Here is a 19,094-nt window from a genome sequence, read left to right on the forward strand (position 1 = left end):
TTTTTCTTCTTTGAAATAAAAATTTTGCGAAGTCCGTGGAGAAAAATGAATTAGGTCGTTGGGCATCCATGCAATCTTCCGAGCCGACTCATCCGTACATCGCTGCTTCACACTACCCAGTTGAAAATTAGAAGAAAAAAACGAATTCGTAAACAAATCTCTGTCTCGGTTCGTGTCGAGTATATTTTTGTTATCGCCCCAGAGTGCGAAATGCCGTGAGAATTCCAACAAGCTCTAACAGACTAAGGAGCTAAAGCATCTGGTTAAATATTCCAGACACGCAACCAAAACACTTTGGACTATCCACGAGTCTCGTTATAGGACATTTACAGTCACACATCGACTGACATGTACATTCAAATACGTACCTATACAAATTTCCATATACAGTGAGAGAACAAGCGAACTCGGATGAAGGCATTTTTATTTTTCGCTCAACGATCAACGCGTTTTCTCTTTTTGTTTCACAAAAACACACTTTCAAATCGCAAGTGTCTTTGCAATATAATGCATCGCGATAAAAACTGTTAAAATAAAATATTGACTATCGCGAAAAGCTCGTCATATATATATTCATTAAAAAAAAAAAAGAAGAGGCGTTGTTAAGCAACATATGTTATTTTTTATTCGTGCAGTCAGTCGTCTCTAATTTATCGTCTCGTGTATAACTTTTTCAAAATACAATTGTTTTGTTCACCATTTTCCTTGTGTAGACCGATTTAATCCTGATTACCTTCAATAAAAACGAACAGCAGATCATTTTCACCTCAATTGGTGGCAATCGAAGTCTCATAACTGCATCATTATTTCGCGTTATTTACGAGAAGATTGATCGCGATTTTCGACTACAAAGATAGAAAAAACTTCGAAGAATTACTCACGTCTACGAGTGAATAATTTAAATATCTGTTGAAAATAAATGTTTTTATTTCAATTGTTCTAAAATACAATTTAAGGAAGATCGAATCTAATGGAAATCGAAAATTTCAAAACTTTGAAAGTAGAAATTAGAAAGTAGGAATTATCATAGGATCTACCATCTAGTTGACGAAAATCACATTTTTTGTGAAGCCATGGACTCTCATCCCAGGCACACTCCCTCTGCGACGATTTAGATTTAATGAAATAGGATCCGCCCAACTTTAAAGAGCCAAAAACGAGAATAAGAAAATTGAATGTTCTTAGAGATCAACGATGTCTTGAGAAATTGCCGGTGAAAATGACTTGAGAATGGAAAAAGAAAAACACTCGTTTGAGGTTAAGAGCCATCGAGTTCACGTGACCAACTCAAAATCAATGGCGGCACCTCCCGTAATAAAGTAAATAACTATATGCGAGGCATTCCACGCCATTTCACCTAGGCCGTGACCCCGACCATTTTTAATTTTCCTCGTTTTTTAATAAGGAATAGTAATCCATGAAAGGATTATCCGCACCAATTTTTAGATCTGTGTCTGTTAAATTTTCGAAAAAATGTGGATTTTGGAAGTTTTGAAAAATATCAACCCTGATAATTCCTGAACTTATTCAGATATCAACAAATATGATCACGTCATTATTTTCAATCAAAAAAGTGCTCAAAAGTGCTCTTGTGAAGAGCACTTTCATTTTAAAATATGAAAGATAATTTGAATTAACGATGTCAACGTTTATTTTGCTTCTAAAGTACAAAACATTTTTTTAGAGGTGAATGCCATCTTTTATTTTTTCCTAAAAATTCTCTAAAATAGAGTGACCCAATCTGCGATTTTTAAATTATTTTTTCTTGTATGTTTCATTATTATAAGCCCGATTAATTATTTAACGATGTAAATATTTTGAATTCTGCTCGAATAGGTCCAAAATATAATAGTAAATATATATTAAGGGGGTTCTTTTGTGTGGCAGTTGGACTTTTTGGGGTTTTTGTTGCGAGGAAAAAAACATAGACTTTTGAAATTTGAAGGGTTTATTTATTGGTATTTCAACTCTATGATATAATTTTTTAACTCTGATATCTCGGATAAATTCGGTGTAAAATTATGGTCTTCGCGATTCCGGGGGATCGGTTTATCTGAGATCAAAAGGGGCCGGGTTGAAATTCCGAACGGTGAGAAATCAGAAGGCTCAAAAGTCCGAAAATCTCGCTAGTGCGGTATATCTATATATTTCGAGTCCCAGCTAGATTTTCGGACTTTTGAGCCTTCTGATTTCTCACCGTTCGGAACTTCAACCCGGCCCCGATCAAAAAACCAAAGAGCGTTTTGGCTCACAAGTATGCCTGATCTTCCTTTTGTTGTTGTGTTCGATTTTGGTTAAAACAAATCCTGAAAATCAACGAAATTCTTTGGATTAACTGTTCAACTTAATTTTTTAGCATTAAATTCATGTTCGAAAAAATGCAGCCTGATTAATCAAAACTGATTTTAAAAAGTGTAGTATTCGGTAATAATTTGCTATTTTTTTTTTGATTTTCTGGAAATAGAAATAATTGAGAGCAACTTGAAAAAAAAAAAAATAAAACCCAATGACTACAAATTAAATTGCCAGTGAAAATTTAGTAGCAAAAATCCTGGGTTTTGATACAAATTTCATGCACATTTTGCACAATTTTGGGAACCTGACTCGGATTTTACTACTTGATTGCACTTTACAAATTGTTTTTTTCTTTCTTTTTTCAATGAAACCTAACGAAAAAATGCTATTTAAATCGATTTGATGCGGTTACGCGACGGTTCGATGACTTTTGAACAATAGAATATTGTAAACGCCATTTTACGAACAGTGAAATATCCACTGCGTTTTCCCGGGTCCTCGTGCAAATGGAATAAAGTAGTCGTCAGAAAAGAGTGTCCGTCCGGCAGCTCTTTGTTACGAGGGAGTTAACGAAACGAGGAAAAAGTGGGGTTGAATCAAAATGAAAAATCGTTTAAATTTATTTAATTTTCTTTCTCGAATGGCTTTAAATCTCATTCTTATGATTGTTTCGATAAAAATTGTAATTTTCTTCTTTTTTATTCTGTCCAGCCTCGAGTCGATCATCGTCGTGTTAATCGTTTATAAATTTTTTATTTATCGTTTTCTCAATTCGTATCAAACGTTCCCATAAAAATTCCACGCTTTTTGAATTTTTAAAAAAATTCTCCATTTTTAAAACGTTCATCATTGAAAAATGTTCACTGTACTTGCGAACTCTTTGACTCAATTGTAAATGAAAATCAGTTATTCGTAAAGTGTTTCGATTCGTGAAAAAAAAATACCTTAATTCAAGTACTCACAATGATGCTAATGAAAAAATCTCTCATGGCATGGCCCAATGGCACGAAATAATCGATAAAAATGATTAATAACTATGATGATGAATTTGAAGTAATTAACAATTATTCAATCGAGCTAGAATTTATGAGGATTTTAATTACATAAGAAAATGACGTATTTGTAAAAACAAAGGGTAGATGATATTCAAAATAGTGGTAAAGCTAATACGAAATAGTTGAGCAATCAAAATCGCCTCGATGTGGTCGTTAGTTGAGGGAATATTTGTCCAGGCGAGCGCTCTGCTCTCCTGGTAAAGCTCGAGCTTGACAAATGTGACTGTTCGTACGAATATATGTACAGAGGTAGATTTGCGAGCGCAGGAACAGCCAACAGAGTCAATAGACTTCTGCAAACGGAGTTGACACACGTGGACACGTATAAATATACATATCCATGCTGAAAAGCCACAAGAACTGGTCGACCGATTCGTACCAAGTTTCCTTACGCCCTTTACATTATCAAACGTCGGTCCACAGCGCCAGGGTCACTTGAGACATCCCAGAATACTATGATTCTTGGTGTTCGTTCCAATTCTCGCGCTCGGAACCTTTCATGTCGACGTACACAAATTCCCAGTTGGTCTTTATCGAGGCTTCTCAAGCTTTGGTTAAAGAAAGTCCAACTAATAAGAATATATTAGAACGGGTCTGATTATAATGTTTTTTCTTCCATTTGGTGTATTTTTTCAAAATGTTTTATATTTTGCTATGGTTTTAGAGAAATACTTCCGGGGGAGACCTTAATTATTTCTTGCAGGGTGTTAGAAAGTCAATGGTATACACTAGACGGACTCATCCAGAGATCGAAAACCGAGTAGAAAAGTGTGAAAATGTTTTTCCTGTCAACTGAAGTGTTTGGTGTGGGATTTGGCAATTGTCCGCTCTTTCTCCTCGTTTACTGGCGAAACCGTTGCAGATAGAGCTAAAGTCCACAGGACCAATTTTATAGCGCACAAAATTTCCTACAAAAAAGCTCTTGACAGTATTCTTGTAGCTCTGGTGGTTTATTCCTGGGAACCAATGGCCTGGAAAACTGAGTTTCAAAGGTCATGCGCAGGTGTCATCTTTCCTAAGGTGTTTATTTGATCAGCTTCCGGCACTAAGATACTGCAGATAGAGAAAATATTGTGTAGACTTTTTTGTAGGAAATTTTATTGCCTGCAATATCGGTCCAGTGGAGTTTTACTCTATTTCCAACCGTTTTCGCAGTATGTTCGATAAAAGGATTTTTATCGTTGAAATTTCATTGTTGATAACTCGTCACGGAAAAGCTTATCAAAAAAACATTTCTACCCTCGAAATTCGATCTCAAACTCGAAGCAACATTCGTCGGCCTCTCTCGGGGGACACTCTATATGAGTTTTCATTATTTATCCAGAATTAGAAGCACCTGAACGTTGTTTACGTCAATTATAATTATTTTTTCGTTCTCAAAACTCTTGAATCTTTCGTTATCCCTGGAGGATTCGTTTGTATCACTTTTTAGTTAATTTCGTGATAGAATTTTTTCGTTGTTATAAAAAGTTAGTTTACTCGAGATTTCGGCCATTATTTTTAACGCACTGAACTTTTTTCTTTGTCCTCGTGTTCGTAAATGATTTTTTTTACCAATTTGTTGTGACTCTAAAAGTTTCCAACACGATCGAATCAAAATTTCCACATTCACTTTTTGCAATTTTTTTTCTCTCTCGCTTCCTCTCAACGCTGTCCACAAGCTTTCGCATCGTTAATAAAAAGTTTTGAGCGTAGTTAAGCTTATGCCCAGAATGAACTGGGTCACCTGATGCCTCGAGGTGGACGGACCACGCTTTTCTTCACAACCGACATTTTCACGTACGCTTATCTACGTATAATGGCGTTTTTAACAACTCTAAAAGAGAAGGCAAAACAAAACACACTATTTCAAAAAACTGACAATCTTTTCGCGAACGTATCATCAGTTTTCTTATTCGGAAAAGCAAATGTTCGAGGCACTGCGGTTTCGACGATTTCTTCGGTCTTCAAAAATTTTCTAGTCTCTTCGAATATTTGTGCTGTTAAATATGGGAATAGATTCGAACATTCATTGACCTTGATCGATGAATAATATTTATGGTTCCTTCATCTGAAAAGATTTAAATTCAAGCTTATTGTATATTTAGATTAAAACCAGAATTCACAATAAGTAGGTGTTTATTTCGACCAAATTACAGACTCGTGACAACGAGCAAACATTAGAATCATAAATCCAACAAGGTCTCACAGAATCGACGCATGACCCCGACCAGAATTTTTTTCTAGTTTCTAAGTAATTAAATCAGGCACAATAACCTTATGTGTGATCAGATTTAATATGTGAAATTGTTTCACTGTGAATTCTCCATTACAGTCAAATCAAATCCATTACAGACAAACAAAATTGACCTTAAAATCAACGGGTGAATAGGCTGATGTCGTGATCTTATTTCGTCAAGATTTTTTGATAGAATAAAAAATTGAGCAGTAAAACAAAAGCATCATCAAGCTATTTTTCACTTATTTTTAGTTTTTTATGTTTTAGTAAAAAATGCTGGAAATTGAAATTTCCAAATTGCTTCCTCAAGATGTTCAAGATGCACGATGCTCAAAGCTTACTCTATGAGGTACTATTTTTCATTTTGGCTTCCTCATAGAGGAAGCTTTAAGCATTGTTCTAAAAGCTTGAGAAAGCAATTTGTTACTTAAAATTTTTTTTTAATAAAATTTTAATTCATTCATCGACTTTTAACTTTCCAAATTGATTTCCAAAAATTAAAGCGGATTTTTTGAAAAACTCATAATTTCGTAAAATTTTAAAAATTATAAAATTTAAACCGCTCAACCGATATTTCCCAAATTCAATACCAACCTTCCTATTATGATAATCTATTTATAAACAAAAAAATTAGTAATAAATCTTAAAATTTCCGGAAGTTAGAGCGTCGACACCCTTTTTTAAAAAACTTCAAAACGTCGTAGGATTCGTATTTTTTTTTTAATTCTGACAAAATTATCAGAGAATTAAGAGCTTGTTCGGATTAACATCTATGCAAAACGGTAGCCCTGTATCTCAAATCGTTTTCGAGTTATAAGCGTTTGAATTTTGCAGTGCCATAACATACACACACACACACACACACACATTCGGACATTTTTTCTAGATACGATTTTTTGATGTTTTTAGACATTTTGAGCACTTTGACATTGAAAACTGGAGAAAAAAAAAGTTCATCGTCACATAGTTTGCTCTATGAGGAAGCAAAAACAGTTATAACCAGGCAATATTCAATGAGCATTGAATCACTTTGAACATATGTTCAAAAGATTAAAAAAAAATCTATTGCCCACAACGAAGAGTTGGCAAGCAAATTTTTTGGGACGTACTTTTTTGATTGCAATAACATAGAACGTTTGAATATACGAATTTCTTTATGCGGAAACCGGGGTGAAAAAGGCCCTGAAAACCGACTCCGAGTTCCGGTGCATTGAAAAATTTGAAGCCACAAAATTTCTGAATTTTCGTACCCGTTCCATTGAGCATTTGAGTTAAAAGTTAATAAAATTGGTAATTAGCCGAATCAAATGATTATCCGTGGTAATATGAATGCCGAAAAGGCTCATGGGATTTAAGCTGGTGCCGCAAGAACACAGAGAGATTGGAGGGGGTGAAAAAAAGGTAAAAGGTGGCGAGGCCTCTATTGCCTCTTCCTGACCTCTTGATGGTCTCCTCTGGCTCTCTTTTGCTTTACTTCCTCATATTGACCCTAGCCAAGCATTTCTTCAACGTGCGGGGGCTCGCCTCATCCGAGCTTCGCTCAATGCGAGACGACCCACACACACACAACCCCTTAACTCCGAGCTCACATTCACTCGAGTACGAGAGAGAGAGAGAGAGAGAGAGAGAGAGAGAGAGAGAGAGAGAGAGAGAGCCCCTCGCCATTTTTTTCTTCCTCTCTGTTACGTCTCTTTCTCTCCCTGTTTCTCGGATGCTTGCGGGCAAAAACCCCCGCAGCCACGACGTAACGTTTTAAAGAGGCGAAGAGATACGAGCCCACTGAGACCGTTAACCCCGGATCACGACCCCGGAGTTCTCGTGGACTTTTAACCGAGACGAAAAAACACAAATTATTAACAAAATTAATGCGATTTTTTTCCTCCACTTTTCCGCCTTTTCTCACTTACGTTTTGAGCCACCAACATTTCTATTCCTCAGGCTTTATCATTAATAAACTGCCCTCGAGGAAAAAAAGCATGCCGCCCCCGGAATGAATAATTAGACTTGATGATCTTTATTTTGAATTATTCCCAGGGTGTCTAACGACCTGAAAAGTCATGAAAATTCTTAAATGTCATGAAATTACACTCGGACCTGAAAAAATCATTAAATGTCATGAAAAATGACCAAACAACCTGATTTTTTAAGATCTCTGCAACGCTCATTGTCATTGTCGATTTTTTGGTTTTCTTCAACATGATTTCAAAATTCGCGGGGTGGCGACAATGTCTGGTTCGTCAATACTCATCATCGATATAAAAACGAATATCGAATGAATAGTTTGTAAGAAAAAAAGATTCTTTATTTCAAAATAAAATATCATTTCTTTGTTATTTTTATTGAATTTTTTTATAATTAAAAGATGAATAAAAAGTATCAGAACCATAAGAAAAGTCATGAAAAATTCCTGTTCCTTGACTTAAAAAGCCTTAAAAGTCATGAAATTTCTGTTCTAGTCAAAATTAGACACCCTGTATTCCGAGATGCGCGATCTGCAATAATTTTCATTAATTAATCCCTCTGTGTGAGCTTCTATCGTAAAAGTTGCCCTCGCCTCCCTCCCTTTCTCCGCCATTGTCAAAAAGCTCGCACGTAACCCAACGGGGAGCAAAGACAAAAAAAAAAGCTCGGACGAGAAAAAACGGACTTGCCTATTCCTACGCCGGGAGATTATTTATTAAAGCATCGTAGAAAGTAAAAGAGAACAAAGTTTTCCTCCTGGGCACCTTTTATACGAGTTGACGCATACAAACACACCAGCGCATCCGTGAGAAACGAGAGAAAGAAAGGCTTTTGTACGCGAGAAAAGCTCGGACTAACTTCAAAGTCCTCGAGTATGTCGTACAATTACGTGCACGTGTAAAGGGTAAAAAAGAAAGGGGCAAAAAAAACGAGAAGAAATAGTCCACCCAGTGCTCCTAACTTCAAGATCCATATTAATGACGCTTTAGTTACGTATTTGCCTCCGCCTTGGATCATTGATTAAACAGCGATTTCAATGCTATTTTGATTTTTTCTTTCACCTTTTTTTATTTCGAACTGAATGAAAATATTTGTTCGTTATTATTTTCTCACCGAATTCACTTCTTACATCTTTATTCCAATCAATTTTTTTACTTTATTTTTTACATAATTTTACATTTCATTTTATTTTCTATTTTTTTGGATTTTATTTATTTTATTATTTTTTTTTTGCTTTACGTTATTATTTTACTGTAAATTTTTTGAATTGTGTTTTTTTTTCCTGTTTGATTTTTTTCAGAAATGAATGGTTGAATACTTTGTTTTTTTAGGAAAATCATAAAATTTTTTGTTTCTAGTTTCAAAGGCTGGTTTTGTTTCTATTTTTACGAACGCGAGAAGTTCTAATATAGGAATCTTTGTACTTTTCACGTCTTTTCGTTTCGTCTGGCAGGAAGTAGGTCAAAACGTTGGTGGAATTGAAATAAATATTGCGAATAACGTTCGATCGGACTCGGCTTCAAATCGACTTATTGAAAGACAACAAATTCGGGGGGAATACAAATTTTTTAAAGCGATCGAGACCCCGCCATTTATTATGAAAGAAGAAAAACGTTTCAGCTTACGAATGATTTAAAAAAACGCACATTTCTAGTCAAGCAACGTTTAAGAATGAAAAATTTTAACAATTTTGTCGTACGAGCAAATATTTCAAACGAATTAGAATATTTTTTTGAAAACGACTTCGTTCTTTCAAGTTCACGAACTGTCACTTCTTTCGATATTTTATTTTTCTCTTCTTTCAATTATTTTTTTAGAAATAGTTGTTCTTTTTATCATTACTTATTTGCAATGTGAACATATCACATTTCGAATATGTTTTCTCTTTTATGTTCCGTTCTGACAGTATTAATATTTTTCATCTACAAAATGCTTCTTCGTCTCACAATAATAAATAAAATTAAAGTACTGGAGACATTATAATTCCGCTTCGTTCTATTATTTATTACTCTCATGTTCATCCTTCGTTAATTATCTGCGAGAGAATAACGAGCGGCAGTCCCACGAAAAAGTTGTCTTAAAAAAAAAAATCTTTTTTCTTGTTTTACCAAATATTTACTGGCTCGAGTTGGACAGAAATGCAGAGATGCGCGCATTATAGCCTTAATTGCACGTATCCCGCAGTGGCCAAGTGGTAAACTCGCATTTCAGTCGAGCGTGGGAGTGCGGTTGCTCCCAGTGTCTGACCAAAAAACACCTTTACCACTGCAACCCTCGTACTACTGCAGCGTTTTGTAGCATTCCCAGATTATCGTGCTCTGCTCATGCTGCCTTGTAATTTTCCTTCCCCCCCCCCCCCCTCCCCTCTTCCTCGCTTCCTTCATTCAATTCCTTCGTTTGTCAAATTGAGTTTTTCTTCCACATGATTCCATCGATGTTAACAACCCTCAATTCTCTCCTTCGTTCCTCCATAAACCACAGTCTTCGTCATTAGGATTCGAAATACGAGATGAACATTCGTTTGACGATTGAATAAAAAAATTTAAAAAAAAAAACGAGATTCTCTTTGTACACTACTTTTGGGACTTTTGCAAAGGTACAAAAAATGTGCATTTTTTTTTTATCATCGATTGCACGAATAACTGCTTCGAAAACTTTGAAAAAGTGCACTTTTTCATGGAAAACTGCCCCGTTGGCGTCTCGATAATTTGATAAATATTTTGAAAGTTTTTCTCAATTGTTGTTCTTGACAAAACACCAAAAATCCAATCGTTCATGGCCAACCTGGCATTAGGATCGAGAATTTAATTTTTTCATAATTCGTGATTTTTTGTTGGGGATCGTTTTCAAGTGAATCAGTCAAAAAATCGTACCTCGAAGGGAGTTGGAAAAAACAATTGCGCGTCGTATGAAAAAAATGAGACTCGGTAAAACACACTTTCTTGACTCCGTACAAATGATGAACGAATTTAATGAACAATTAGAAATTGAATGCCTAACTTATCAGAAACTAAATGAAAGCAATTAAACTGAAAAAAAATTCGTTCAATAGAGATTGAGTGATTAAAATTTTTTGTGTTTTTTTTTGTTCTACAGGAATTCCTTTTGGCGATTGACGTGACGTCAAGTGGCACTGCCGAAGAAAAATTGAAATGGGCATTTCGGATGTACGACGTAGACGGTAATGGGGTCATCGACATTCAGGAAATGACTAAAATCGTTCAGGTATCGTACTATTTTATAAACGAATAGTCTATAATGATGAATATACGGAAAATCGGATTTTCACTCAATTCAGGGTAATTCTCGATTTCTTCGTTTTTCTTGAAATTTCAAAAAATCAAAATTCAAGCTCTCCCGTCTGATGTGTAACCGACAGAAAAGTTTTAATGCTCAATAATCATGAGCCCTTCGATTTATCACTTTTTAAATCCGAATTTCAAAACATCCGAATTCTTAAAATCCAATCATACTACGACGAAATGATTTTTATTTATGAATTCGGCCCCACGAAGCCGGAATAAAAGGCGAGTCCAGTGAAAGCTCGACTCCGGTCTATGAATAAGCGTTTTTCTGCGTGAAAAATTTTCTTTTTTGCATTAAAAATTTGAAGAAACATTGAGCCACTATTCTATTGAATTTCATTTCAATTTTCAAATAAATTTATGAGAAAATAGATTGATCCGCGTAGTTCCGGAATTTGACTGGATACGATTCGAAATTTCGAATCATTTTTTAACATTCCCCTTCGATTCTACATGCCAATTCCATTCCATCGATTCGTGGATATCCGAAATTCTAGGTTTAGCGTGTAAGCCCACCGGAACCCGTCGAAACAACGCGTTGAACTCTTACATATTTTACAACGAAAAAGCATAACGCCTCATACCGTAACTGAACAGCTCGGATCGTTATTGAATAAACAATTTCATTTATTATTCAGACACCGGCGTCAACGTTTACATATGCCAGTATGCATTGGCAAAAGTTCATATCGATCTCGTTCACCAGCCGACTGACTGGTGTTTAACAATTTTTGTGCTAATGCAATCCATTTTTTGATAAGACATTTCAGAATAAATTGAGCACCGGATTAGTAAAAATCAATTGAAAATTTTGAATTTTCGAATTTCAATCATCCAATCGATCAAAATTTTGATATTTTGACATTTAAAAAGCCAAATAATAAAAAACCAGTTTATTCGAATTGAAATTAAATTTTGAAAAACAAATAAATGCAAAACCCGTTCTAGGAGTGCCTTAAAGGTAGTTCATGCACGAAACGATTTCCTTAAAAATGTTGTGGAATTTATGCAGAGTTTCAATGAGTACTCGACTGACACGCATGTCAAATTTTAAAGACTTCGTCTTATTGGTTATTTAGATGAACGCGTTTAAATATTTTAAAAAATACACAGGGTTACAGGGACTGTGCGTAAAAATCGTTTGACTTTCCATATAAAGAATGAACGCTTCTTACGAAGTTTATGAAAAACGTACACAATAACAATTAAGGAGGTTGGGTACAAAAGTCTAAATAATTAGAAATTGATCAAATTTGGGGATAATGTTCTTCAACATCAAGTACGGAAACACAATTTTTTTCAAAATTTTCTTCTGCTTAGTTATCGAGTAATTACGCATTAAAGCAGATTTCTTATGCCCGGAATGTATAACTATATATATGGAAAAGCTATGCTTGTATACGTGAACTTTAGTGATCAATTACTCGATAACTGTACAGAAGAAAAATCTTAAAAAATAAGTATTGTCAAATTTGGCACTAAAGAATATGTTCACCAAATTTTATTAAATTCTTATGCTTTTGAAATTTTTAATGTATTTAACATGGTTTAGCATGGCAACATTGTATCGTCGTTATTCACCCTCCTTAAGTATGTAGATCTCGTGTAACCTCGCATTTGCTTATTTCGGCGTTTTGTTTCTTCTTGGCTTGTGCCATTTCTGTCATAGCCTTCTGTCTTTTTATTACGACTTTTTTCTTGATCCATTTCACTTTGTGTTTTCTTTTAAAGCGATTTTTTACATAAAAAACAATAGTATTTTCGCCAGAGACGAATGAAATTTGGGGTTCAGTCAGTGATGGATTCCCGATTAATTAATCGCTTGTAATTTCACTCGCCAAAAAATAAGTTGAAAAAATTTTTTTTACATTTTTGAATAAATAACTCTGTTATTAATTTAGAGTGGCAATATCTTTAATTAGGAAGTAAAAATCTGCCCAAAAATGGATATTTCACGAAGTTTTTTTTTTCTTGAAACTTTATTTTTTCAGGCGATATACGATATGCTTGGAGCGTGTTCGAGCAATCGACCGGCGGACAGTGCCGAGGAAAGGGCGAAGAATATATTCGCGAAAATGGACGAGAACAACGACGGTCAATTGACACAGGACGAATTTTTGAAGGGCTGCCTGCAGGACGAGGAACTTTCAAAGATGCTCGCTCCTTAATCCAAACGTGTCACGTTCGCATAAATAACAAAACGAAAAACGAAAAATTAAAAATTAAAAAAAAAAAAAAAAAACATCACCAACGTTGAAAAAAGGAAAACAAATGAAAACAATTTAAACGCTATATTAACATAATACTAACGACAAACAAATAACAAAATTATAATAATGATAATAATAACGGTACTTAAGTATTTATATATAAAAATATTAAATATCGAATATGGATATGAAGCATTTCACGTGACCTTTTCATTCCAAAAACCTTCTGATTCGTGCTCATCGTGTTTTTTTTTTTTTTTTTTTTTTTTTCATGTAACAAATGAGACGATACGTACAGTTACTTTGGCTATTCAAAATTTTGAATTCCTTCTTTGTTACTCTTCTGAATTTTAGTGATGTAGCGTGAGTATCGTAACGAAAATGTCCCAATAATTTGAATTTTTTTTAAACGTTTTTTCTAATTGAATTAAGCCAGAGTATGCAGAAGCCAATTATTCGTTTATTATTTTGAATTTTTTCTTGGTGAAAGCATCACTTTAGCTGATGCATTTGTTTTAATTGTTTTTTTCTCTCGGGAGCTGATTTAAAAAAAAAAAAAAAATTGTAAAACCGTATCAAGAATTCAATTGCGATTCCAAGATGAAAATATTGAAAAAATATAACGAAGGAAAGGTTCAGGGGTTCCGAAATGAAAAGTTGTTGTGAAAGGTTTCGTAAATATATATTCCGGGGTGCGCCAGGCCTTAAGGAGAAGGGCCGATGGAAAAAAAAAGGCAAGAAAAAATAGAAGCGATTGTGAAACTTTTTGAAAAATCTTTTTTTGTTTACATCGACGGAGAGAGTCGAGGGTAATGATAAACGAAAAAAAAGAATGAAACATGAACGCGTATCGAAAATTTTCATCGTAAATGAAGTAAAAAAAAAAATTGTTCGCGTGTTTCTTATCGTCCGGACGGCCGAAGGAAAAGAGAGAGAGAGAGCCGTGAAAAAAAAGAACGGACAAGAGAAAAAGGAAAATTGTAAAACGAGAATGAACAAAAAAAGGCACGAAATCTCATTACGATTAATCGCTCGTGAGGGAGGAGCGCGTGATCGTGTCGAGCGTTTTCACCACAAAGCGCGAGGGTGGAAAAGGAAGGAGAGAAATGAAAAATAATGCGAAAACGATGGAAATAAACACAAACACGCACGAGACTTCGAAACATGCATAAGCATAAATAAATTTATCCATATTTCATTCGGTGTAAAAGCATCCATGGATATTTTATGTTTCCCATATACATGAAATTCACAAAGAAACCACACACACACACACAGACACACACACACACACAGAATTTGTAACAACAACAAAGTGAGAATTGGAAGAGAGATAAAAGGGAAAAATTGCACGCCAGCGAGCATTTATTATGTTACTCGTGACGAATAATTAATAATAGTTAATACATATGTGTACCATAAAGCATACATATATATTATATATAAATATTAATATATGTAAGAACGAGGAAAAAATAATAGGGGAGGCAAAAAAAAAAGAAAGTTGGCGTGATAGTTTGAAAAAAAATGATAAAATAAAACCAATGTCGCTTCTAATGATTAAATATTCGCGATAATCGACCAGCTACGAAAATAATCTTTCTTCGGAACAATCATCACTCTATGTGGATTAAATTATTAGAATTCTAAGAGAGCCCAATATTATGATTATTGATTTTTATTGATTTTATGAAATAATAGTAACGCTAAAACTATTATTATTATTAATACTACTATTACTGCTGCAACTACAAAAGTGAAAAAAACTACTAATAATTACACGCGTCTACGATTAATATTTAATATGTTTTAATGAAAAGATGCCAGCAAGAGGGAGATTAATACTTGAAACGACTAATAGCTGACTCTCTAATCGTTAATGTATTTAGAAACTCGTCGATTTGAAATTCGTAAATGAAAAATAATCTTCTTTAATCAGTCGCACAAATTTACGAAGAATCATTTTGAGGAACGAATCTTTTCAGCCTTCAAATCCACCGGTTATTTACCTTCTGGGAAAAACTTTTAATCGAATTTTAATGTTTTTTTTTTTTTTTTTAGAAAAAAATCTACGGAATTTAAAGAAAATGACTTGCGTCACTTCCTTCGGTTTTATGATGGGAAAAAAACCACGACAAAACTTAGCGGAGTTCCTCCTTTAAATTAGCTATAGAATTTCGACCAATTGCACTTTCTAATTAGATAAATCGTACTGTTCTCCAGATCGATGAAATTTTGAGGGTTCGACTGTTTTTCTCCCAAATAAAAATCGCTCGATCTGGGTTAATTCTCGTAGTCGCATAACTTAGGCTAGTCACATATCATCGCATCCCTCCATGCATTAACTAAATCTTAACTACGTAGCGCAAACAAAATGATTAATTAATTGACTGGAATAAAACGGGGCGACAACAAAATGTTCGTTCGATACCGTGATTCGCGGTTTTTCATCATCTCGATCGAGTGCTCGTCTCCCACTAATACTTGAGCAGGGAACCACAAATTTTGTTTATTTTGACGAATTTTTATGGAAAAAAATTATTTCTGCAGAGAAACAAAGAATTTTGCGCGATTTTTTTTCATCGTTTTCTCTTCGATTAAGATTCCTCGTGAATTCAACGTTCGCTACTTTGATTTTATCGACGAATAAACTTGAAACCTTACGTACTTTCATATTAATAAATAAATAAATATTAAAACAAAAAAGAAACCACGATAACGTCAATTTGAACAAATGATGGGGACAAATGGGAGAAAGTCAACACTTGAATACCAAAAACATAAATATTTGCCTACATTTTAACGATTAAAATGGTTATACGATGGGAAATCTCGTACCAGTTTAAATGATTTTTAACATGATCGAAATAAAATAACAATGAAATTGAATTTTCCGATGAGGGAAACACTCGAACAAACGTTATCTCCAATCGAATCGATAAATGGGCAACGAAAGGAGAGCAAGGAGGAAGGGGGTGTATCGAGATGGAACAAATATTTTGATTGCGATAAAAATAAGAAAACATTGGAAAAAAAAAAAATTCTTCAATTGTGAGAAAAATTCGATGAGACTTTGAAAATTGTAAGATTTTGAAGTAATATTTTGGGTCAGTATTTCTATAGCCCGAAAAGAAAAGGAAGGTCACAAATATCAATCGGATTCAGGGATTTAAAGATGAGAATTTGTGGAAACAATTGAGTAGAATTGCATGAAAAATTTTTGGAAAAAAAACTACGAGATCTGAGCCAATTTAGCCTTTTGCATTATGAAAAGAAAATAGTTTTGAATAAAATTCGAAAATTTCGCATAAAATATTGTGAAATTTGTAAAGAGCTTCGAAGCTTTCGAGGTTGCATCGAAGTTCCCCCCCCCCCCCCCCCCAAAAGCGGGCTCAAACCAAAACTGTGAAAACTTACCAGACCAGAAAGATAAAGGGAAAGAGAGATTGGCAGGCTACAAGTGTGCAGGTCGAAAATAAATAGGTGATGCGCCAAAGTTTTAGCGCTTATCACCATTTTTGTAATTTTTACCTTTTTCTTTTATCATCCAATCGGAAAGTCAAGCATCGACAATCGAATAAAAAAATAAAAGAGAAAAAAAACAAAGGAAACACATGCCGCATTTTTCACGTTGTACGTGAGACTGCACGAAAGCGCTTTGAACTCGCAATGAATTTGTGGAGAAAAACAAGCAATTAATTAATTTTCTCATAGTATATATATTTATATTTTTTTTTTTTTTTTTTTTTTTAATTTTTTCCATGAATTTATTCTGCGTAAGGTTCGAACGATATTCAGCTGTGCAAATGTGGTACAGTCAATTTCAACGAGTAAGAGAAATATGAAATAATAAAAAAAAAAAATATATATGATGAAATGGAAAAATACAAATTGAACGAAAAATCGTATTGAAACAAAAAAGAACCGAACAAATTAATTCGAGAGTCACTCGCGTGCTAAAAAGTGTCGGCAATTTTATATTTTTCTACTGTTCTGTCCGCTCGTGCCCTCTTAAAATCACACAACATACACATACACACTTTGTCTATAAACACACAAATAACATATATTTATATATAATAATCACGCTCCTGCCTTTCTTATTTTTCAAAAAGAAAAAAAAAATAAAAAAAAAATAATTTTTTCTCATTCCGGAATGAAAAGTTCGGAATTTCATTTTCGCTCGCTATTTTTTCGAATTCTCTGCCGCCATATCGATTTTTTTCTGCCCACTGGCTGCACGTAATAGCTGCATGAAAATTGTCATTTCATTGTAAATCTGTGTTCCTTAAAAAAGGATTGATTTGAAATTGAATTTTTTTTCACTCCAAAATTACGCTTCAGCTTCTTATTGTCCTATGAAAAACTGAAAACCTTTTTCACGGTCCAATTAAACGTAGGACTGCGCCCAATCACCCGATTCATTCAGCCTACACACTCGAGGGACGAAAACGAAACGAAGAGCAAAAATAAATAATAATAAAAAAAAATAAATAAAAAAAATCACAAGAATCATTAAAAAGAGAAAACAAATTACAGGGGGAGAAAGAGAGATAAAAACGACGCTAACGAAAAAAAAAAAATGTCGATCGAACGTCATTGGAATCAATCTCGATTGAACGTGACTTTTTTTTCATGCGACGACGACGAAAAGCCTCCGTTATTAAGCTCTGTGCGAAAAATCGCGTCGTAAATGAAAGCAAAGATCGATTGGAACTGAAAAAAAGTCATAAAATAAGGCATTAATCAGCGCTGAGAGACAAAACCGTTTGGAAATAATGAAAAAGAAAAAAGTTAAAAAAAAAAAAATGTAATAAAAAACCAAAAAAAAAAATGCGCTCGAAAGCAATAAATAATTCTCGGATATTTCATCGAATTCGGACGAGTAAAAATCGTTCACTCACCGAAACGAGAAGCGTGTAAAAATTTAAATACTCGACGTATAAAAACTAAATGAAATCAATCATGTCGGTACCGTTTATTTTTCAATTCTCTATATTAATGTTGAGCCGTAGTCTCGTACCGGAGAATATAGAATTTGTGTGTAAAATATTTCACGAAATGGGGGAAAAAAGCATCCTCAAAAGACGAGAAAAAAAATGTTTGAAAAAGACATTGCGTTTGTCACAGTTTTATCTTCACTGGCAAAAATGAAAATTTTCAGTCGAATGATGTAACGGCGAAGCTAAAGATGTTCCAGCCTTGAAATGCGCGCAAAGGGAGAAAAAATTACCGAATAAAAAGAAAACTCCAGTCGAGAGAAAAAGAGAAAGAGAGCGAGAGAGAAAACAGAAAAAATGGCGAATAAAATGTAACCTGCCATTAGTAATTCATCGGTGTGCGTATGTGCTCTTAAAGAATGTGCATAAATACACCAATGTATATAAAGAACAAAAAATAAAAAGAAATAAAATCATGCGTAAACTTACGATACTAACATCGTTAGATAAAAGAATGAATAAATACGATACAATTATATACATAAGTATATATGAATATGTATATGTATGTAAATATGTGAATCTACGAATGCATACGTATACATATAAATATATGAAAAATTATTAATATTATTATTGTTATTATTATTATTACGAATATTATTGTTGCATTAATGTTCTGTTCGAGCAATCAAAAGAAGCAACTTCGTATTTTGTATGTGGGTGAAACAAAAAGGAAAACAAACAATACTTGAACGAACCTACATTGTCATTAATCATTATTATGGAAGAAAACAACAACAGCATTATGATTATTATTAATATTATTATAATAAATCGCACTGTGCTCCAAGTGTATACTCATTGTCTACTTGAAAAAAAAAGATTGAGAAAAAAACATTTGACCGGAAACAGTCAAGACAAATCTCGTGTTTTTTTTATGTTTCAGCTGGGATTCTCTTCTGTGCGTGTTTGTTTGGGTGTGAATGGGTTGAGAAATTTTGGGTGAATGACGAGAGGAACGATTGGAAAAAACGTCGGAAAAATGAGTTTGAATTTGGCGCGGTTTTCTTCGGTTTAAATATATCGATTTATCGATCGGGGCTCGA

The 19,094-nt window shown here is 34.0% G+C and overlaps 2 protein-coding genes across 4 annotated transcripts in view; both read left to right on the top strand.

Annotated features, from left to right (window-relative positions):
• LOC122418324 (neuronal calcium sensor 2) overlaps positions 1-18,843 on the top strand; it is a 98,676-nt gene extending 79,833 nt beyond the window's left edge. For all 3 annotated transcript variants that reach the window (XM_043432465.1, XM_043432468.1, XM_043432467.1), the window contains 2 exons: positions 10,627-10,755; positions 12,827-18,843. In XM_043432465.1, coding sequence (XP_043288400.1) covers positions 10,627-10,755; positions 12,827-13,003 — 306 coding nt within the window. In that variant the 3' untranslated portion in view covers positions 13,004-18,843. The remainder of the gene's footprint in view (positions 1-10,626; positions 10,756-12,826) is intronic.
• Positions 1-19,094, top strand: part of Nca (neurocalcin homolog) — a 114,829-nt gene that overhangs the window by 79,403 nt on the left and 16,332 nt on the right. The window lies entirely within an intron of this gene.

Source organism: Venturia canescens, chromosome 11 (genome assembly GCF_019457755.1).
Source record: "Venturia canescens isolate UGA chromosome 11, ASM1945775v1, whole genome shotgun sequence".
NCBI lineage: Eukaryota > Metazoa > Arthropoda > Insecta > Hymenoptera > Ichneumonidae > Venturia > Venturia canescens.